Genomic DNA, 23979 nt, shown 5'->3' on the forward strand with positions numbered 1-23979 from the left:
ACTAATCAGACTGATTTATCAATTTGTGCTTTAAGAGTGATATGTCCTGTATAAATGCACTTGAGTAACATCATTCCTCTTATACAGTATTTTGACAAAATAATACATAACCACTCACCATAACATGAACACTTATACAAGTTTGAATTTCCATCCAAAACCAGAACTCCACATCTCTCTTTTACATATCCCTTAGTCGAATAGTATGGCTATTACAGTGGTGCTTGAAAGTTTGTGAACCCTTTAGAATTTTCTATATTTCTGCATAAATATGACCTAAAACATCAGATTTTCACACAAGTCCTAAAAGTAGATAAAGAGAACCCAGTTAAATGAGAGAAAAATATTATACTTGGTAATTTATTTATTTATTGAGGAAAATGATCCAATATTACATATCTGTGAGTGGCAAAAGTATGTGAACCTCGAGGATTAGCAGTTAATTTGAAGGTGAAATTAGAGTCAGGTGTTTTCAATCAATGGGATGACAAATCAGGTGTGAGTGGGCACCGTTTTATTTAAAGAACAGGGATCTATCAAAGTCTGATCTTCACAACACGTTTGTGGAAGTGTATCATGGCACGAACAAAGGAGATTTCTGAGGACCTCAGAAAAAGCGTTGTTGATGCTCATCAGGCTGGAAAAGGTTACAAAACCATCTCTAAAGAGTTTGGACTCCACCAATCCACAGTTAGACAGATTGTGTACAAATGGAAGAAATTCAAGACCCCGGGAGTGATCAACCAACAAAGATCACTCCAAGAGCAAGGCGTGTAATAGTCGGCGAGGCCACAAAGGACTCCAGGGTAACTCCTAAGCAACTGAAGGCCTCTCTCACATTGGCTAATGTTCATGAGTCCACCATCAGGAGAACACTGAACAACAATGGTGTGCATGGCAGGGTTGCGAGGAGAAAGCCACTGCTCTCCAAAAAGAACATTGCTGCTCGTCTGCAGTTTGCTAAAGATCACGTGGACAAGCCAGAAGGCTATTGGAAAAATGTTTTGTGGACAGATGAGACCAAAATAGAACTTTAAATGAGGAGCATTATTTTTGGAGAAAGGAAAACACTGCATTCCAGCATAAGAACCTTATCCCATCTATGAAACATGGTGGCAGTAGTATCATGGTTTGGGCCTATTTTGCTGCATCTGGGCCAGGACGGCTTGCCATCATTGATGGAACAATGAATTCTGAATTATACCAGTGAATTCTAAAGGAAAATGTCAGGACATCTGTCCATGAACTGAATCTCAAGAGAAGGTGGGTCATGCAGCAAGACAACAACCCTAAGCGCACAAGTCGTTCCACCAAAGAACGGTTAAAGAAGAATAAAGTTAATGTTTTGGAATGGCCAAGTCAAAGTCCTGACCTTAATCCAATTGAAATGTTGTGGAAGGACCTGAAGCGAGCAGTTCATGTGAGGAAACCCACCAACATCCCAGAGTTGAAGCTGTTCTGTACGGAGGAACGGGCTAAAATTCCTCCAAGCCGGTGTGCAGGACTGATCAACAGTTACCAGAAATGTTTAGTTGCAGTTATTGCTACGGGGGGGGGTGTCACACTAGATACTGAAAGCAAAGGTTCACATACTTTTACCCTTCACAGATATGTAATATTGGATCATTTTCCTCAATAAATAAATGACCAAGTATAATATTTTTGTCTCATTTGTTTAACTGGGTTCTCTTCATCTACTTTTAGGACTTGTAAGAAAATCTGATGTTTTAGGTCATATTTAAGCAGAAGTATAGAAAATTCTAAAGGGCTCACAAACTTTCACGCACCACTGGATATGTTATAATGTTTAAATGTGATATCAGCAGTAACCTTCTGAATGAAGCAGTATCCAGTTATATTCAAGGTATTACACTGGCCTTATGTTACAGATCGTCATAAAAAATGAGCATGAGGGAAGGCACACCCATATAGAAGTGTTTTGAGCATTTGAGGGTCAAGATTTAGAGATAAAAAAAAGTTTTATTTTCATGTGAATATGACCATGAATAACAATAATTAATAAGAGTCATCAGATGATGACATATCCCCCTACATGAAACCCCACTCCAAATTTTCCTAAGTTGAAGTGATTGCCATGGCAATACAGGAAGAAATAAATAAATCACAGAAAGGTCAAAAAGCACAGCTCCGCAAGTCACTTCATATAACTGTCAGATTTCGTGAAAAATTTCCTAATAGTTTTTGAGTTATGCTCTGGAAACTAAAATGTTTACAGACGGACAGGGGGATAATAACTAGATACAAAACAGAAAATTCGACCAGCAACAGCAGCTCAAGATCATCCTCATGGGTTCTTTATTCAAATGATGCATCTATAAATTAATTAAAAAATAATGAACGGTCATTGGATTTACACCTGTAACTGGTGTAATGATGCTTCATATCCTGTGGCAAAAACACGGATTATCAGTAAATTCTTTTCCTGCAAAATAGGACATTTGGTCTTTAAATTCTAAAGACAGAATACATTAGGAGTAGTTTGTAAATTATTTTATTTGTTTCTGGTGTACGGGTGGTTTCATCATGGTTTCCTGCCCTTCTTGCGCAAGGACTGGCCTTCTCCTGAGAATGCAATGAAGCTGCTGGAAGAGTCATCCTGCACACGAACAAAATCAGTGACAGTCAACCTTCACCCTGGTTGACAAGTTATTCAGCCTTCTATTTTACAGATTTCTTGAACATCATTTCAAGTTAATAAATGTCTGGGGTGTGGATAGCTGATGTAAATCAAACGTGTCATTTGCAATACCTCCTCTGTTTTCCGAGGCTGTGGTCTGGAGTTTCTGATGAAAGTGATCTTCCCAACCTTGAAGTCATAGTTTGGAATACCCCTGTAAAAAAAAAAGTTTTATGAAAAAGTCCAAAGACACCAACTAGAGTAGCTGTACGAGGGAAAATGGGTTCTTACCGTTTGATGTCACCTGGAACGATGGGAAAAGGACTTGGCTCAATGCCTTTCTTCTTTCCATCAAGGCGATTCCCAGAGCCAGTGAAAGCCTGGGCAGAATGAGACATAACAGAGAAAACATAATTCAGTGCTGTTTTCAATCATGATTTTTAAAACTACAACTTTTTAAATTGACTAAATAAACTCACCAACACCTTATTAGGAACACATGTACACCAACACATTTGTGCAATTATCTAATCAGTCAACTGTGTGGCAGCATTGAAGTGCATAAAATCATGCAAATATGGACCAGCAGCTTCAGGTAATGTTCACATCAACCATCAGAATGGGGAAAATGTGATCTGGCGATTTTGACTGTAGCACGATTGTTTGTGTCAGACAAGCTGGTTTGAGTAGAACTGTGGATCTGAGATTTTCACCAAAACAGTTTCTCAAGTTTACTCAAATGTTGCATCCAGTGAGAAGCGGTTCTGCAGACAGAGATGCCTTGTTGATGAGAGAGGTCAATGGAGAATGGCAGAGTGGTTTGAGCTGACAAAAAGGCTACAATAACTCCGATAACCATTCTCTACAATTGTGGTGAGCGGAAAAGCATCTCAGAATGCACATGTTCATGCAGATGGGCTACAACAGCAGAAGACCACATCAGGTTCCATTTCCATGAGGCAAGAACAGAAACCTCAGGCTGCAGTGGGCACAGGTTCACCAAAACTGGACTTTTGAAGAGTGGAAAAACATAGCCTGGTCTGATGAATCCTGATTTCGATTGAGCACACAGATCATTGGGTCAGAATTTTTGCAAAAACAGCATGAATTCACAGATCCAACAGCCCAGGCTGGTGATCACTTGAAAGCCACAGCCTATTTGAGTATTGTTCCTAACCATGTACACTCCTTCATATCCATAATTTATACTACTGTAAATGCCCTACTCTTTGGAGTCTCAGCAAAGAGAATTAACCGGCTACAGTAGGTCCAAAACTCTGCTGCAAGGGTGCTCACCCGTACCAGATCATGGGATCACATCACTCCCATCCTCCATCAATTACAATGGCTCCCAGTCCAGTACCGCATCCAATATAAAATCATTCTACTTGTTTACAAATCGCTTCATAACCTGGCCCTTTCCTATCTATCAAAATCTAACTCTATACAGACCATCTACTAGCTATCCCCCCTCTCGGCTTCGCTCCATGGGTCACAGGGTCTTCAATGTGGCTGGCCCTAAACTCTGGAATGCCCTTCTACTAGCACTGCGCCAATTCACAACACTATCCACTTTCACAAGTTCTTCTAATGGCTACTTCCAGCACAATAACGCAGCATGTCACAAAGCAAACGTCGTCTCAAACTGATTTCATGAACATGACAATGAGTTCAGTGGTTTGCAGTCACCTTCCTTGTCACCAGTAGAATGGGAGATTTGCAACAGGAAAGTGCACCTAAAAAAAAAAATCTATGATTGCATGATGGTCATATCAACATGGACCAGAATCTCAAAGGAATGTTTCCAGCATCTTGTGGAATCCATGCCACGAAGAACTGAGGCTGTTTGAGAGCAAATGGAGGCCCTCCCCAGTATAAGTATAGTGTCCCAAATAAAGTGCTTAGTAAGTGTATATTGTCTTCAAAGAATAGTGATGTAGTGTTATGCTTTGCTCACTCTGAATCCAACATCCATTTCATAATTACTGGGGTCTGTCTCTTCATCCTAACAAAACAGGTAAACAGGTTTGATTTAATTTGGGGGGGGACAAATAAATAAATAAAATCACTTAAAATAATTCTATTATTAGTCATTATGAAAACATACCGTTGGTTCTTCATGATGTTGTGTAGGTCTCTCTGGCTCTTTATAACCAAGTGGAGCATCAAAGTCGACCTTAATAAATAAATAAAAGAGAGAGTCAGGTCCATAAGTATTTGTACACTGTCAATTTTTGTAATTTTGCCTCCATACATCAGCACAATGGATTTGAAATAAAGCCAAAGATGTGACTGAATTAAAGCTGAAAAGCTACACTTCAAGGAGTTTAACAAAAATACTGCATTAAACAGGGGCAGCACGGTGGTGTAGTGGTTAGCGCTGTTGCCTCACAGCAAGAAAGTCTGGGTTCGAGCCCCGTGGCCAGCGAGGGCCTTTCTGTGCGGAGTTTGCATGTTCTCCCCGTGTCCGCGTGGGTTTCCTCCGGGTGCTCCGGTTTCCCCCACAGTCCAAAGACATGCAGGTTAGGTTAACTGGTGACTCTAAATTGACCGTAGGTGTGAGTGTGAATGGTTGTCTGTGTCTATGTGTCAGCCCTGTGATGACCTGGCGACTTATCCAGGGTGTACCCCGCCTTTCGCCCGTAGTCAGCTGGGATAGGCTCCAGCTTGCCTGCAACCCTGTAGAACAGGATAAAGGGACTAGAGATAATGAGATGAGATGAGACTGCATTAAACATTTTTAGCTCGTCCCTCCATTTTCACAGACTCAAAAGTAACTGGACAAACCAACAATTATAAATACAATGATGACTTTTAATACTTGGATGTAAATCCTTTGCAGTCAATGACTGGCTGAAGTCTGAAACCCATGGACACCACCAAATGCTGATTCCTCCTTTGAGATGCTTTACCAAGCCTTTATTGAAGCCGCCTTTAATTGATGCTTGTCGTATGGGTCTGTCTGCCTTCACTTTTGTCTTCAGTAAGTGAAAGGCATGCTCAATTGAGCTGAGTGACCTCGCCATTGGAGAACATTCCATTTCTTTGCCTTAAGAAGTTCTTGGGATGCTTTCACGATGTGTTTTGGGGCATTACCCACCTGTACCATCCGCACCATCCCATCAGTTTTGCAGCATTTAACTGAATTGGAGCAGGAGGTATAGATCTATACACTTCAGAATTAATCAATAAACACCAGTGATTCTGGTCCATTGGCAGCCATACATACCTATGTCCACCATGTTTGACAGATGATGGTGTATGGTTTGGGTCAGGAGTCCTTCTTTCCTTCTCCCTATTCTTCTCTTCTTGGTACAAGTTAATCTAGTTTTCATCTGTCCAAATAATCTAGTTGCAGAACTGGGCAGACTTTCTAGCAAAGTCTCAGTATTTCTGTTGTTCTCAGCCGTTTGCACCTTGATACAAAGCCTCTGTATTTACATTCATGAAGGAGTCTCTTGATTGTAGACTTTGGCAATGAGAGGCCTGCCTTCTTAGGCCCTGTCCACACGGCAATGGATTCAGGTGAATCTGATAAAATTGTTTATCGTTTCGGCCTGGCGTCCACACGGCACCGGCGTTTTGGGTGCCCCAAAATGAAATCTTTTGAGAATGGGTTCCAGAGTGGAAAAATCTGGCAACGGCGCCGTTGCGAAGTCGTCTGGATGAGTAGAACGGATTTGTTTACGATGATGTCACAACCACATGACTAGAACAAGCAGCACTCTCGCACGCATCATTCGTAACAGAAATTGAAATTGTTTACACATTAACCTGACTGACCTGCCAGACAGACAATTTACACCTGCTTTGATGAACAGAAAGTACAGCCTTCCACACAAAGCAACAGTTACCTGACTATAATGGAGACAGAGGGGAAAAGGGTCAGAAGACCCTTCAACAGATTGTTTTGTATGAACCACTGCATTGCATTCACTTTTGTATACAGCTTTTCTTTTAAATAAACAAGTAACTGAACCATTTCTTGAATTTCTTTTTTTTTTTTATTGGATAAGACTGCTTTTCAAAATGTTTACATACATTGGCGCTTACATTTCCAAAACGAACTGAAAGAGGCCAGCGCCTCGTTCCCATAACTACCTGCGCTCTTAAAGGGCCAGCGCAGAATTTCCCCACCACTACACACAATGGCAAGTGGAAAAAAATAAACCCGTTACATGCGCATGCATCCTACTTCTTCTTCTATTGTTCTGGTGTCTCCGATGGGACCATCTTACAGCGCACGTAGTGGTGTGGGCATGTGAACTGCATCGTTTTCAGCAAGCGTTGCGTTGCCATATGGACCTGATATTTTACTGATCCATTGCCCATGTGGACGCAATATTTCAAAAAAAAAATCTCGTTGCCGTTGTCGTGTGGATGTAGCCTTAGATGATCTCACTTGCATGGACACTGCTTTGGACCTCATATTGAGAGTTTCCATGAACAGCTGCCAAATGCAAATTCAACACTTGGAATCAACTCCAGACCTTTTATCTACTTCATTTGTCCTGAAATAAGGATAAAGGCTACCTCTGGCCATGAAACTGCTCATCAAATAAATTGTCCAATTATTGGACACTTGATTACTGGAACTATGTAAAAAATGTCTGGAATTCCTAAACAGTTAATGCAATATTTTTGGTAAATGCCTTGAATTAAAGGTGAAATTCTACACTTCAGTCACATCTCAAATGCTTCATTTCAAATCAATTGTGGCGATGAAAAACAAAACCCCTAACTAAATTAGTAGGATGTAACATATTGTATAATATAATAGGATAACGATAAAATCACGTTACAAATTTATGATTGTTTTTTTTTAATTAAAATACACACACACACACACACACACACACACACACACCACAGCTGCAGACAGTGTTGCCAGATACTGCTGACGTTTTCCAGCCCAAAATATGTTCAAAACCCGCCAAAATGCACTTGAAACCGCCCAACTTGGGCGGGAAACCGCCCAATCTGGCAACACTGGCTGCAGACTCCCAGGTGGCTCAACAGAAAAGTTCATCTGGAGATCAGGAGTTCAAATCCCAATGATGCCATCATAGCCAGGAGCAAAACTGGCCTGTGTGCTCCGGGACAGGCGGCATACCCCACACGCTAGCCAATCGTGGGTGTCTGAGAGCTCATGCATACAGAAGTGGGCATATATGGGCATCTAGTGTATGTTCAAGTGGGTTACACCACCCCTTAATGGGAGCACCTTTGCCCACAGCTGTCATGCCATAGAGTTGGGAATTGGCCATGACTAAATTAGGGATTTAAAAAAAAAAAGTCAGGATTATTCCATGATAGGAAGGAAGTACTGCTGTAATTGTGTTGTTTAGACAGCAGAGGGGGCAATAACACAAAATAGCAGGAATACACGTGACATGACCAAAAAGGAACATTGGATGCCCATGATCTTCAGGTCCTCAGGAGACACTGCATTAAAAACAGACATGATCCTGTAGTAGAAAAATCGCTGGATGGACTCAGGAACGCTTCTGAAAACCATCATCTGTGAACACAGTTCATCACTGCATCCACAAATGCAAGTTAATATTGTACCATGCAAAGAAGAAACCATGTACAAACAATATCCAGAAACACCACCGCCTTCTCTGGGCCCGAGCTCATTTACGATAGACTGAGGTGAAGCGGACAAAAATAGAAATTTGAAATTCTTTTTGAAAAATCATGGATACTGCATCCTCCAGGCTAAAGAGGAGAGGCACCACCCTGCTTGTCATCAGCACACAGTTCAAAAGCCAGCACCTGTGATGATATGGGGGGCATTAGTGCATATGGCATGGAAAGCTTTCACATCTGGAAAGGCACCATTAATACTGAATGATGTATACAAGTTTGGAGCAACATGCTGCCATTCAGATGACATCCTTTTCAGGGAAGGCCTTACTCATTTCAGCAAGACAATGCCAAACCCCATTCTGCACGGCTCAATAGTAAAAGAGTCCAGGTGCTAAACTGGCCTGCCAACAGTCCAGACCTGGTTCCCATTGAAAACATTTGGTGCATTAGGAAGTGCAAAATATTACAAAGACGACCCCAAACCGTTCAGCAACTCAAATTGTATATCAGGCAAGAGTGGGACAACATTTCACTTTCAAAACCATAGCAACTGGTTTCCTCAGTTCCCAAACGTTTAGAGTGTGTTGTTAAAAGTAGAGGTGATGCAACACAGTGGTAAACATGCCCATCACAACTTCTTTGAAAAGTGTTGCTGGTATCAAATCCAAAATAAGCATATTTTTCAAATAACAAAATTTCTCAGTTTCAACATTTGATATGTTGTCTTTGTAGTATTCTTCAATGAAAAAAAGGGCTTCCATGATTTGCGAAAAATCATGGCATTCTCATTTTATTTCTATTTTACACAGCATCCCAAGTTTTTGGAAATGAAGTTGTGTGCATGCATACATCTTTTTAAATTAATTAACCAACTAACAAACAGTTATTCCATGAAATTGAGTCGTACATGAGCTGATAGCAGACGAGGCACGTAGCACCAAGTTGGCTATAAGCCATGTACAATGAGACTGAGTGGAATCACTCTTTTATTCTATCCACATTCACTGGATTTTGAGAAACAGAGCGTTTTTATTTTTTGCAAATTCAATAAATAAAAACTTTAAACAAAACGTCTGACAATCATTTTCACTTAGAATGTAAACAAACTGGCGAAATGACGAGCAATTTGTGAAAAATGCTAACAATTCTTGAAAAATAAAAACCATCAAATACTTTTATTCCAAATTTTGTTCCATTTTTGTATTTTGGGGGGTTTTGTTTTCAAGTCGAGTTTTTATTTTGTCTTCGGTTGGTTCAGCAACACGCGCCACCATTTTGTTCTTTTTCAGGGCTTTTTGGAGGTTGGCAAACCAGCTTAAAGGTGCATTACTGCCACCGACTGGGCTGGAGTGTGGAACAGGAGATTTTTTTGGGGGGGGAATCTATATTCTTTTAGCTATTTCTGGTTTCTTTTAAATAAACCGGCGAGTGGCCTAGTGGTTAGCATGTCCGCCTCTCAATCGAGAGATCACGAGTTCAACTCACAGTCAGGTCATACCAAAGACCATCATAAAAATGGTACCTATTGCCATCTGGCAAGGCACGCTGCAATACAGATGTGAGTGGGGAGTCAAACTCTCATGGTTACCAGAGGACTAACCCCCCCACTGTAACCCTAGCTATGTAATAGACGAGAGGCCGACGGAAACGGAAATCAGCGCCACTTGGCATGGGAAGGACTTTGGCTTCTTTTAAATACTTGATAAAGCCGCCATTTTGTTTTTCTCTACTCAAGGTACATGAGCTGATATCCTAGTAGTAGAGTAGCCAAATCACAGCGCACGACTGCTCATATCCAGTGAATGTGGCTAGAATAATAATAATAATAATAATAATAATATGAGATTGTGTACAGATGAATGGTCTCAGATGCCCTGCTCTGTATCTCTAACCTTATAAAATGTTATAGGAAGAATACTCAGTGCTGTTTTACTGACAAAGTGAGGTTGTACAATTTATTAAATGCAGGGGTGCCAATAATAGTGATGTGTTTTTGTTGAAAATAATTATTTCCTGATGAGGGATTTGTTTTTCTCTGAATAAAATTTCAATTAAAGATTGGATTTTTCTACTTCTCCAAAAAGGTGGATTTTTTTTCTAATCCTTTTTACTAATCTTTACAAGGGGTGGCAATAAACATGGAGGGCACCGTGTATATTTTATATGAATTATATGTATACACACATCAACCATAACATTAAAACCACTGACAGTTGAAGGGAAACATTGGTTCTCTCATTACAGTGGCACTTGTTCAGGAGAGGGATATATTAGACAGCAAGTGAGTGAATAGTCAGTTAAAGTTGATTTTGATCTTAACTTAAAGTTGATGTGTTGGAAACAGGGGAAAAAAGAAAAAGGGCCAGCAAAAGGACTTGAGCGACTTTGACAAGGGCCAAATTATGATGGCTAGATGACTGGGTCCTGAGCATCTCCAAAATGGCAGGTGTTGTGGAATTTTCCTAGTATGCAGTGGTTAGTACCGAACAAAAGTGGTCCAAGGAAAGACAACTGGTGTAGGGGTCATGGGCACCCAAGGCTCACTGATGTGTGGAAAGTGAAGATTCGCCCATCTGGTCCGATCCCACAAAATAGCGACTGTAGCACAAACTGCTGAAAAAGTTAATGCTGGCAATGACCGAACACACAATGCATCAGAGCTTGCTGTATATGAGGCCGCATAGACACAGACCAGTCAGACTGCCTATGCTGACCCCGTCCACTGCTGAAAACTTCTAGAACGGGCACATGAGCATCGAAATTGGACCATGGAGCAATGGAAGAAGGCAGCCTGACCTGACGAAGCACGTTCTCTTTTACATCATGCGAACAGCTGGGTGTGTCCGTGTGCACGCATCACTTACCTGGGGGAGGAAAAAAAAAAGAAAAAAATGGCACCAGACTGCCCTGTAGGAGAAAGGCAAGCCAGCAGTGGCAGTGTGATGCACCGGGCAATGTTCTGCTGGGAAAGCTTGAATCCTGGCTGGCATTCATGTGGATGCTACTTTGACACATACCACCTACATAAACATTGGCGCAGACCAACTACACCCCTTTATGGCAACAATAATCCCTAACGGCAGTGGCCTCTTTCAGCAGGATAATACGCCCTGCCACACTGAAAACGTTGTTCGGAAATGGTTTGAAGAACACGACAAAGAGTTCAAGATGTTGACATGGCCTTCAAATTTGCCAGATCTCAATCCCACCAAGCATGCATGGGATGCACTGGACAAACAAGTCCGAGCCAAGGAGGCCCGTTCTCGCAACTTCCAGGACTTAAAAAGATATGCTGCTAACATCTTGGTGCCAGATACCACAGCACACCTTCGGAGGTCTTATGGAGTCCATGCCTTGCCAGGTTTTGGTGGCACAAGGGGACCTACACAATAGGGTGGTTTTAATGTTATGGTTGAGTCTATGTATACACATGTATAAAAATCTGATGCAATAAAACGAGAATGAACGAAATGATCATCGCTTCTCTGTACTGGTATTGTCTTCGTCAGCTATAAACTAAACAGTGCAGTGCAGCAGCCTTACATTCATATCACATTCAATAATGGACACAGCTTTGTCTGGTTTGGTCTCCATGACACGCAGCTCATAAATCTGAAACAGACAAAAAAAAAAAAACTGACCGTTTCATATTTTACATCTTTTGCTGAATGAAAACAAAATGCGTGGATTGAGAGTCTCATGCATTCACCTACCTTTTCATTATAGTTGATGGCAATGACGTCACCGGTAGTCAAGCAGGCAAAGTTTCTCAAAGCATTTTCTAGTCTAGAAAGAGGGGAAATAAATAAATAAATAAAATTTAATTATATTTTGCCAAATTATTGAGAATTTCTCTACTACTGGGCTAACAATAAGTGCTAACAGTGCCAGTGCTTGCAGCTTACACAGCTTTGGGGTTTGTGATGTCCAAGAAGTCTGGACTCTGAGGCTGAAATTTAGAGTATGTTGCCACCATAAGATTGACACTTTCAACCTGGACCAAACCTCCTTCTTCCAGTAAGAGGTTCTGCATCATCTGTGGGAAGACCATATAAAGATCACCGGAGTACGAGTTTGTCTTTATTTAAAAAATTAAAAAAAATTTTAAAAAAAAGCCCCACCCTATCCCATGCATCAGTAATCACAATAAATATATTATTATTTCAGTTCAATAACGAGCAGATTATTTAAATTTCAGACTCTTACCCAGTGAGGCAGGTAACAGATCCCTTCATCAGCAACAAACTCCAAAACACCACAATGTGTCATTCTGTCCGAGTTCTTATTGGTCAGTTTAAATAGCATAGGGTATGTGATATTAAGTCTGCCTGTTTTAAGACAGACAGAAAACAGCTTCTATCAATGATGCATCCCATATTAACAACAAGTAATATTGTACCATATTTTATGAAGCTTTGGAAACACAAACAAACAACTGAAGAGTATGTCTGTCCTCAATCAGGCTGCCTCGAGGACCCAAATTTCATTAAAGGGATAGTTCGGGATTTTTGACATGAATCTATATGGTATCCCCGTCAGCAGTGTCGTGCATCCACACTGACTTACCCCCGACAGTGTTCTGTGAGCCTAGATATTGTACAGTGTTGGTCAGTGCACAAGTAGTTCCGGCAGGTTTCCTGGGGTCTGCAAAGTAACACGTTTTTCTTCTCAAAACAGCTCGTGTTCGAATGAGTGATTTATTAGCATAACAAAACCCTTGTAGTCCAAAAAGTCACACCTTGTAATTGCTTGGGGCTACTTTCTCTCAATAGCGATCAGTGCGCGCTGTCACTGTTAACAGTTGTGTGCGAGCTAGCCAGCAACTTTCATTAGTTGTTCGACAGTGTTTAGCAGCAGCAAATTGCTTTCCTCCTCAGTATACAAGTGCGCTTCCATGGCAGGGAAAAAGAAACTACCACTGCTGCCTATGTAGTGCCCTATTTATACAAATAGGAGTCATTCAGGATTCAGCCATGTTTTTGCTCCGTGTCATGGCTGAATCCTGAATGACTCCTATTTGTATAAATAGGGCACTACATAGGCAGCAGTGGTAGTTTCTTTTTCCCTGCCATGGAAGCGCACTTGTATACTGAGGAGGAAAGCAATTTGCTGCTGCTAAACACTGTCGAACAACTAATGAAAGTTGTTGGCTAGCTCGCACACAACTGTTAACAGTGACAGCGCGCACTGATCGCTATTGAGAGAAAGTAGCCCCAAGCAATTACAAGGTGTGACTTTTTGGACTACAAGGGTTTTGTTATGCTAATAAATCACTCATTCGAACACGAGCTGTTTTGAGAAGAAAAACGTGTTACTTTGCAGACCCCAGGAAACCTGCCGGAACTACTTGTGCACTGACCAACACTGTACAATATCTAGGCTCACAGAACACTGTCGGGGGTAAGTCAGTGTGGATGCACGACACTGCTGACGGGGATACCATATAGATTCATGTCAAAAATCCCGAACTATCCCTTTAACAGTGAGAAGAATCCTCACTGTTGCAAGTGCACAAACACCAGAACTATATTGGTGTATATAGTGTTGGGTTTTGTGTGTGGTTGACTGTTGGATGAGACGCTGCATATGGCACTACACTTGCAGTTCTCCCCAAAAATGTAGAACAGTATGCGCCAGTTCTGGATATCAGTAACGTTCTAGAAAAAGTGTTTAATGTATGTACTCACTGAGTTGGTCCAGTGCAGATGGGGGCATGATAACTGGGAAAAGAGAGTGAGCATGTAAATACAGACATATGAATAAACAGATGTACTGTTTCAGCCCCAAATAGAAACTTATTCACTATAGAGCAGCGGCTACAATTATTGACACCTTTTCAGGTTTACCAACTGAGTAATTCCGTGCCAAATCACCAGATTTTAGAGAATAGTTCCCGACTGACCATCTCAGATTTTGTTCATATTTTTTTTTTATTTTAATGTCCTTGTTACTAATAACTGCTGTGCAAAATTTTAGGCCAATATCTCCACTAGTTTCAGAGATATTAAGCCTTCAAAAAGGGGGCGTGGCCCCATATTTAGCATAAAAACGAGTGTTACAATCAAACATCCAGAGTTTGATGGCTAATAACTTTTGAACTGTTCACACTAAATGGTTCAAATTTGCACACATGAGTCCTTGATATAATAAGGCTCTGTACACAGAAGGAGAGCTTTGTATGTGACATATTTGCAGATTTATGGCGTGCCAAATATGGCTTCCTGGAATGCACATTTGTCCATGGTAGCACTTTTGGCTCTCTATATCTCCAGATTTAATGACACCAGATGTCTGATTCTTTTTAATATATGAAACGTGTTACAGTATTATCAGGAAGACATGTAATATCTGTGACAAAAATGATACTTGTCTCATATATAGGCCCCTAAAAATGGAAAAAAGCTTGTCGCGTCTGTATTTTGAATGCTTACAGCAAAAATCTGACAAGGTCTACCAGAAAGCAAATTAGATCAGTGAAAAGAGCAAGGTCTAATTGATACATGCACCAAATATGAAGTTGGTGCTGTGAAGAAAACTATTTCATTCAAGCTGTTTAATATAGGTTTTATGACATGTGAAAATGCCATTCACAAGGTTACATCACATGCTACATCATTAATTCAAATTCTCTTGACTATACATATATGTAGTATATTTGTAAATATGATAAATGATTTACAAATCTCACAAAAGTCAATTACACAAATTTAATTCTATTTATGTAGACTTAGCATGTCTATTTGAAGCGTTTGAATAACTGGTCAATTTCTTTCACCACACCAGACGGAACTACATATTGTCTACCAGTTGATGTGATTGGTGCATCTATGATCTTTATGATGTGTATCAGTGGAACCCAACAGATATCTTCTCTTCTGGGCCAACTGTAAGACTTTGCAGGACCATGAGGGTGCATAAACTGTACTTGCAAATCCTGTTCCTCCTCCAATATTGCACAGATATTACCAATCCACCATTGCTGGTCATACAAACATGCAACATATTTTCCTGGGATCACGTCTGACAGGGTGTAACCTGCTTTCACAGCATCATCTACAACCTGGGGATGAGTGCCACTCATGTCCACAATGAAGCTTGGTCCACCAGACACTCTGCTGATCTGCAACTGGCTCTCTGAGATAGGAACAAATGAGTGGTTGTCCCATGTTCCTGGTATTGTTGAGGACTTTGAAAGTCTCTTCTGAAGAACTTTTCAATCCAAATGAAATTGATGTTTATGTTTTTTTCTGCCCACGCAAAGAGATCTCATGGTGTCAGTATGTGTTGTGAAGTAATTGCCTGTAAGCTGGCTCTAGCTGCAGAATGCTTCATGGTGCCACCTATCCCGTCAGAAGGTGATTTTCCATGGGAAGTAGCAAAAAAAGTGCCATTCAGCTGTCATACCAAAGTCTTCCTGGTGATGCAACAGATTTGTACAGTTTTTGTGGTTTTTGTACTGGGCAGCTGATCCATCACTGAAGTACATAAGTTTTGAAATTTGGGGACTGAGTTGTTGAATGTATGGAATCACCGCTTTTAAGAATGTGTGAACGGCTACAGTATCATGCTTCAGGCAGTCACTTATGACATATAGATATGCATGTTGTTTCAGATTTCCCATCATCTCTGCTCTTCTTCATGTAAACAGCAAATGGATGAAGGGTGCACTGGCTGTTGTCCCAGTGGTACCCCTGCACTGCATCCTGTACCAAGAAAGAGTAGTTCTCAGAGAAATCCAAAAGTACAAAGATGTAGCATGTGATGTAACCTTGTGAATGGCTTTTTCGCATGCCTTAAAACATTCTACTAGTGCATCTCAAAAAATTAGAATACCATGAAAAAGTTCCTTTTTTTCATAATTTAATTCAAAAAGGTAAACTTTCATATATTTCTATATTCATTACATGTAAAGTGAAATATTTAAAGCCTTTTTTGTTTTAATTTTGATGATTATGGCTTATAGCAAATGAAAATCAGAAATCCAGTATCTCAAATTAGTAGAATATTCCCTAAGATCAATCAAAAAAAGGATTTACAATACAGAAATGTCCAACTTCTGAAAAAGTATATTCATTTATACACTCAATACTTGGTTGGGGCTCCTTTACCATGAATTACTGTATCAATGCGGTGTGGCATGGAGGTGATCAGTCTGTGGCACTGCTGAGGTGTTATTGAAGCCCAGGTTGCTTTGATAGTGGCCTCCAGCGTATCTGTATTTTGGGCCTCTTGACAATACCCCATAGATTCTCTATGGGGTTCAGGTCAGGAAAGTTGGCTGGCCAATCAAACACAGTAATATCATGGTCAGCAAACCATTTGGTAGTAGTTTTGGCACTGTGGGTAGGTGCTAAGTCCTGCTGGAAAAGGAAATCAGCATCTCCAAAAAGCTTGTCAGCAGATGGAAGCATGAAGTGCCCTAAACTCTCCTGGTAGATGGCTGTGTTGACTTTGGACTTGATAAAATACAGTGGACCAACACCAGCAGATGACATGGCACCCCAAATCATCACAGACTGTGGAAACTTCACACTGGGCTTCAAACACCTTGGATTCTGTGCCTCTCCACTCTTCCTCCAGACTCTAGAACTGTGATTTCCAAATTAAATGCAAAATGTACTTTCATCTGAAAAGAGGACTTTAGACCACTGAGCAACAGTCCATTTCTTTCTCTCCTTAGCCTAGATAAGATGCTTCTGACAGTCAGTGCGTTTACATACACATCCAAATCGAGCTACTGTCGGTAATTGAGCTAAGGGTCCCAGCAGGGGTGCCAGAGAAATCCAATCCTACATGCACACAAGGAAATCGAGCTATTGTGTGAGGTACATTGTGCACCCGAGCCACAGGTGGCGCTACACGCCCCATCGTGTTGGTACACTTCCGGTTGTCGCCATGAAGAAGAGCTATTCAAGAGTATAAACAAAGTTATCAGTTCTGTGTTCACAAGAAGAACGACAACGAGGACAGCGACATCAAGATATATATTTCAACTAAGCTGAATGAGCATGAACTCTATCTCTTCATTGCTCCAGAAGTGCACGTTTCTACTACTGTTGTCATGCCGACCGAGGCTGTTGTGTTTCCTGCTTGTGGTCTCATCACTTCCGGAAGGGGCAGTGCTGAAGTAAGTAGCTCGACTACGTAGCTCAATAGGGTTTACATGCACTAAGTAGCTCAGCTACAATCGCATAATCTAGGTCGCGTAGCTCGATTACGAGAAATCCAGTTCGGTTCGATTTCAGCCGAGCTAAGGTGTTTCCATGGCATTTAGAACTTCAATTTCAGTCGAGCTACGGCAGAAATTCGATTTTCTCTATGTGCATGTAAACACACCAAGTGTCTCTGGCTCAGGAGTAGCTTGATATTAGGAATGTGAAAGTTGTATCCCCTTTCTTGAAGATGTCCGTTAGTGATGGGTCTTGATACACTGACACCAACCTCAGTCCACTCCTTGTGAAGCTCTCCCAAGTTCTTGAATCAACTTTGACAATCCTCTCAAGACTGCGGCCATCCCTGTTGCTTGTGCACCTTTTCCAGCCACCCTTTTCAGCAATGACCTTTTGTGGCTTACCCTCCTTGTGAAGGGCATCAGTGATCACCTTCTGGACAACAGTCAAATCAGCAGTCTTCCCCATGATTGTGGCTGTGTGTACTGAACTAGGCCGAGATACACTGTGTTCATACTGTTTTACTCAAACTCGAAATGAAATATTCTAATATTTTGAGATGGGTTTTTTTTATGTTTTTGTACTGTATGCCATACTGATTAAAATTAAAATAGAAAAATGCTTGAAACATTTTAGTTTATGTGTAATGAGTCTATAATACATAACATTTTCACTTTCTTAAATGACTGATGGAAAATATTGAACTTTTTCACAATATTCTAATTTTTTGAGATGCACTAGTATATTCAACAGCTTGAATGAAATAGTTTCCTTCACGGCACCAACTTCATATTTGGTACATATACAGTTAGGTCCATATATATTTGGACACTGACACAAATTTTGTTTTTTTACCTGTTAACTGAAACATATTCAAGTTATAGTTATATAATGGACATGGACAAAGACCAGACTTTCAGCTTTCATTTGAGGGTATCCGCATTAAAATTGGATGAAGGGTTAAGGAGTTTCAGCTCCTTAATATGTGCCACCCTTTTTTTAAAGGGACCAAAAGTAATTGGACAATTGACTCAAAGGCTATTTCATGGGCAGGTGTGGGCAATTCCTTCATTATGTCACTCAATTAAGCAGATAAAAGGCCTGGAGTTGATTTGAGGTGTGGTTCTTGCATTTGGAAGATTTTGCTGTGAAGAAAACATGCGGTCAAAGGAGCTCTCCATGCAGGTAAAACAAGCCATCCTTAAGCTGCGAAAACAGGGGAAAAAACCCATCTGAGAAATTGCTACAATATTAGGAGTGGCAAAATCTACAGTTTGGTACATCCTGAGAAAGAAAGAAAGCACTGGTGAACTTATCAGTGCAAAAAGACCTGGACACTCACAGAAGACAACAGTAGTGGATGATCGCAGAATAATTTCCATGGTGAAGAGAAACCCCTTCACAACAGCCAACCAAGTGAACAACACTCTCCAGGAGGTAGGCGTATCAATATCCAAATCTACCATAAAGAGAAGACTGCATGAAAGTAAATACAGAGGGTTCACTGCATGGTGCAAGCCACTCATAAGCCTCAAGAATTAAAAGGCTAGATTGGACTTTGCTAAAAAAACATCTAAAAAAAGCCAGCACAGTTCTGGAAGAACATTCTTTGGACAGATGAAACCAAGATCAACCTCTACCAGAATGATGGAAAGAAAAAAGTATGGCAAAGGCGTGGTACAGCTCATGATCCAAAGCATACCACATCATCTGTAAAACACAGCGGAGGCAGTGTGATGGCTTGGGCATGCATGGCTGCCAGTGGCACTGGGTCACTAGTGTTTATTGATGATGTGACACAGGACAGAAGCAGCCAGATGAATTCTGAGGTATTCAGAGATATACTGTGTGCTCAAATCCAGCCAAATGCAGCCAAACTGATTGGTCGGCGTTTCATAATACAGATGGACAATGACCCAAAACATAAAGCCAAAGCAACCCAGGAGTTTATTAAAGCAAAGAAGTAGAATATTCTTGAATGGCCAAGTCAGTCACCTGATCTCAACCCAATTGAGCATGCATTTCACTTCAGACAGAAAGGCCCACAAAAACAACTGAAAACCGCTGCAGTAAAGGCCTGGGAGAGCATTAAAAAGAGGAAACACAGCATCTGGTGATGCCCATGAGTTCAAGACTTCAGGCAGTCATTGCCAACAAAGGGTTTTCAACCAAGTATTAGAAATGAACATTTTATTCACAATTATTTAATTTGTCCAATTACTTTTGAGCCCCTGAAATGAAGGGATTGTGTTTAAAAAAAAAATGCTTTAGTTCCTCACATTTTTATGCAATCATTTTGTTCAACCCACTGAATTAAAGCTGAAAGTCTGAACTTCAACTGCACCTGAATTGTTTTGTTCAAAATTCATTATGGTAACATACAGAACCAAAATTAGAAATGTCTCTGTCCAAATATTTATGGACCTAACTGTATCAATTAGACCTTGCTCTTTTCACTGATCTAATTTGCTTTCTGGTAGACCTTGTCAGAATTTTGCTATAAGCATTCAAAATACAGACACAACAAGCTTTTTTCCATTTTTAGGGGCCTATATATGAGACAAGCATCATTTTTGTCACAGATATAACATGTTTTCATATTAAAAAGAATCAGACATCTGGTGTCATTAAATCTGGAGATATAGAGAGCCAAAAGTGCTACCATGGACAAATGTGCATTCCAGGAAGCCATATTTGGCACGCCATAAATCTGCAAATACGTCACATACGAAGCTCTCCTTCTGTGTACAGAGCCTTATTATATCAAGGAATCATGTGTGCAAATTTGAACCATTTAGTGTGAACAGTTCAAAAGTTATTAGCCATCAAACTCGATGTTTGATTGTAACACTTGTTTTTATGCTAAATATGGGGCCACGCCCCCTTTTTGAAGGCTTAATATCTCAAACTAGTGGTGATATTGGCCTAAAATTTTGCACAGTAATTATTAGTTACAAGGGCATCAAAATAAATTGTGAAGCAAATCTGAGATGGTCAGTTGGGAGCCTTCTGGTGATTTGGCACAGAATTACCCAATAAAAAACAATTTTACAAACATGAGTTTCAGTTACAACAGTTATTATTGGTTAATTAATCAACCAGAAGACCCCTCGCCCTTTGATCTTGTCGTCTGATGACAGCTCGTTATGGGAGTTGGAAATTTTTTTAGCACGATCAGCAATTTGAGGAAAACCCGGACGTTATCATCACAGGTAAGTATGGTGGAAAGATCACGGACATGTTTTTACTGATCAAATTCACCAATATTTCATGATCTCCTTGTCTAAACCTACTTTGTTTCTTATGCTTTCATTTGACAGTCACCATTTTGTATCGAAACGCATGTTTGAACAGTTACGTGAGGTGTCAATAATGGTGATGACGTTCACCATTAGACACCCGGTGGAATTAAGGGCCGTTTTACAACTGTTATGGATCGATCTTTGCGTAACATTGTTGTAGATCAAATACTTTTTTAAAAAAAGGGCTGTGATTTTTTTTTTTCTGATTCATAACAGAATGGAATGTTTATAGGAGTATTTGGAATCCTCTTGCAATAAATAGAATTATCTATGTAAAAAAAAATTACATGCTTGAAATATTCTTTTTTTGTTGTTCAGTTTGTTGTAAATTTCTACCACATATTACAATAATAGACATTTTATATTTTGGTTCGAGGATTGACATGTGACCTTTGACCTGGATTTTCATGTGGTTACAATGTCAATTGCCTGTTCTTGACATTTATTGGTAAACTACAAAACTAGAAATTAATACAAACAATAACGAATGATTAACAAAATGTGATCTATGAAAATACTTAGAAAAGTGGAACAAAAAGATTTGACACAGGTTAAACATCATCAGTTCATTTGTTTACAAACATTAGAATTCCTTCCTCGTTTACATAAGCACCGACATCGATATATTTATATAAAAAGAGATTTTGTACTAAATATAAGTCTATGTAAAACAAACTTGAAATAAAAACTGTTTTGTTAACTCAACACCACATACCGATGATTGTTTTACAAATAATCATCTGGATGTCGATAATTGTGGAACGGTGTCATGTGATCTGATTAAGCAATCGGGAATCAACTCATTTTTTCCAGTGGAAGTTTGAGTAATTATTTATGCACAGTTTACTTACTGAAAGTCTTGTCTACTTTTGCAACAGCGAAAAGATCATTAAGATGTTGATAATTGTAGCCACCTCTCTCACAGTCAAAAAACAAATCTGATTAGACATTTGCACACACACAGTGGAAATACATAAGTTCACAAGCAAGACAAAGTGTAGAAACACATCACCACAACTAAAACACCATGTGTGGGATGAAGGGTACTGAGTTTAGACAGTATAAAGCTTAACTTTCAAAAGGAAACTGCATGGCAGTATACAGTGGTGCTTGAAAGTTTGTGAACCCTTTAGAATTTTCTATATTTCTGCATAAATATGACCTAAAACATCAGATTTTCACACAAGTCCTAAAAGTAGATAAAGGGAACCCTATTAAACAAATGAGACAAAAATATTATACTTGGTAATTTATTTATTGAGGAAAATGATCCAATATTACATATCTGTGAGTGGCAAAAGTATGTGAACCTCTAGGATTAGCAGTTAATTTGAAGGTGAAATTAGAGGAGGTGTTTTCAATCAATGGGATGACAATCAGGTGTGAGTGGGCACCCTGTTTTATTTCAAGAACAGGGATCTATCAAAGTCTGATCTTCACAACACATGTTTGTGGAAGTGTATCATGGCACAAACAAAGGAGATTTCTGAGGACCTCAGAAAAAGCGTTGTTGATGCTCATCAGGCTGGAAAAGGTTACAAAACCATCTCTAAAGAGTTTGGACTCCACCAATCCACAGTCAGACAGATTGTGTACAAATGGAGGAAATTCAAGACCATTGTTACCCTCCCCAGGAGTGGTCGACCAACAAAGATCACTCCAAGAGCAAGGCATGTAATAGTCGGCAAGGTCACAAAGGACCCCAGGGTAATTTCTAAGCAACTGAAGGCCTCTCTCACATTAGCTAATGTTCACGAGTCCATCATCAGGAGAACACTGAACAACAATGGTGTGCATGGCAGGGTTGCGCTCATCTGCACTTTGCTAAAGATCACGTGGACAAGCCAAAAGGCTATTGGAAAAATGTTTTGTGCACAGATGAGACCAAAATAGAACTCTTTGGTTTAACTGAGAAGTGTTCTGTTTGGAGAAAGGAAACCACTGCATTCCAGCATAAGAACCTTATCTCATCTGTGAAACATGGTGGTGGTAGTATCATGGTTTGGGCCTGCTTTGCTGCATCTGGGCCAGGACGGCTTGCCATCATTGATGGAACAATGAATTCTGAATTATACCAGCGAATTCTAAAGGAAAATGTCAGGACATCTGTCCATGAACTGAATCTCAAGAGAAGGTGGGTCATGCAGCAAGGCAACGACCCGAAGCACACAAGTCGTTCTACCAAAGAATGGTTAAAGAAGAATAAAAAGTTAATGTTTTGGAACGGCCAAGTCAAAGTCCTGACCTTAATCCAATCGAAATGTTGTGGAAGGACCTGAAGCGAGCAGTTCATGTGAGGAAACCCACCAACATCCCAGAGTTGAAGCTGTTCTGTACGAAGGAATGGGCTAAAATTCCTCCAAGCCGGTGTGCAGGACTGATCAACAGTTACTGGAAACATTTAGTTGCAGTTATTGCTGCACAAGGGGGTCACACCAGATACTGAAAGCAAAGGCTCACATACTTTTGCCACTCACAGATATGTAATATTGGATCATTTTCCTGAATAAGTATAATATTTTTGTCTCATTTGTTTAACTGGGTTCTCTTTATCTACTTTGAGGACTTGTGTGAAAATCTGATGTTTTGGGTCATTTATGCAGAAATGTAAAAAATTCTAAAGCAAATATAATTCGCTCGTAGGAAATGAGTTACTTTTTTGGGGGGAGGGACAGAGAGAGAGATACACTCTAGTAAATGATTTTCATCTACTTTTTCCGCCTTTTTCGACGTCTGATCGGTCGTTGGGCCCCGCCAGCATCGACACAGAGTAACAGCGGTACTGAGTGGAGAAGCGGTTGTGGAAGGCCCGCGGGATCGGGTGATCAAACATGTTGAAAGAAAACTGGAAAGAGAAAATGCGCCATTAGCAGGTGATGCTCACTGACTTCGGCTCATGTTACACTGGAAATACTATACATTACATCCAAACTAGCATAATAATAATAATAATAATAATACACTATGACAGAACACTAAATACCTGACAATGCAGCTTTTCAGCAGTTTTGGTTAATGCTAATGTTAGCTGTCTTAGCGTCGTTAACTATCTAGTCGTAATACAGTATATAAATAACTTCGTTTAACAGAATTCTGCTCACAACACGCATTACACTGATAATTCAACTTTGTTTACTCACCATAGTGTCTTGTTTATTCGCATACACTTTCAAATATTGTAAAAACCCTTTCACGAAATCCTATCTCCAACAGTACAGAGCCTTCCCTTCACAGGAAAATGCACAGTCAAGGAGGAAGTGACGCATCCCCACAACAA

General features: G+C 40.1%; 1 protein-coding gene across 1 annotated transcript; it reads right to left on the reverse strand.

The window, feature by feature from the left end:
- Positions 1-2293: 2293 nt before the first annotated feature.
- On the reverse strand, positions 2294-23974 carry ufd1l (ubiquitin recognition factor in ER associated degradation 1). The gene is made up of 12 exons (XM_060931764.1): positions 23843-23974; positions 23415-23547; positions 13918-13950; positions 12437-12558; positions 12136-12266; positions 11944-12016; positions 11774-11842; positions 4746-4814; positions 4596-4643; positions 2930-3018; positions 2771-2852; positions 2294-2617 (listed from the first exon to the last, which is right to left on the reverse strand). Exons 1-12 carry the CDS (start codon positions 23843-23845, stop codon positions 2543-2545), a joined length of 927 nt encoding a protein of 308 aa, XP_060787747.1. The 5' UTR covers positions 23846-23974; the 3' UTR covers positions 2294-2542.
- Positions 23975-23979: the final 5 nt, after the last annotated feature.

Source organism: Neoarius graeffei, chromosome 10 (genome assembly GCF_027579695.1).
Source record: "Neoarius graeffei isolate fNeoGra1 chromosome 10, fNeoGra1.pri, whole genome shotgun sequence".
Taxonomy (NCBI): Eukaryota; Metazoa; Chordata; class Actinopteri; order Siluriformes; family Ariidae; genus Neoarius; species Neoarius graeffei.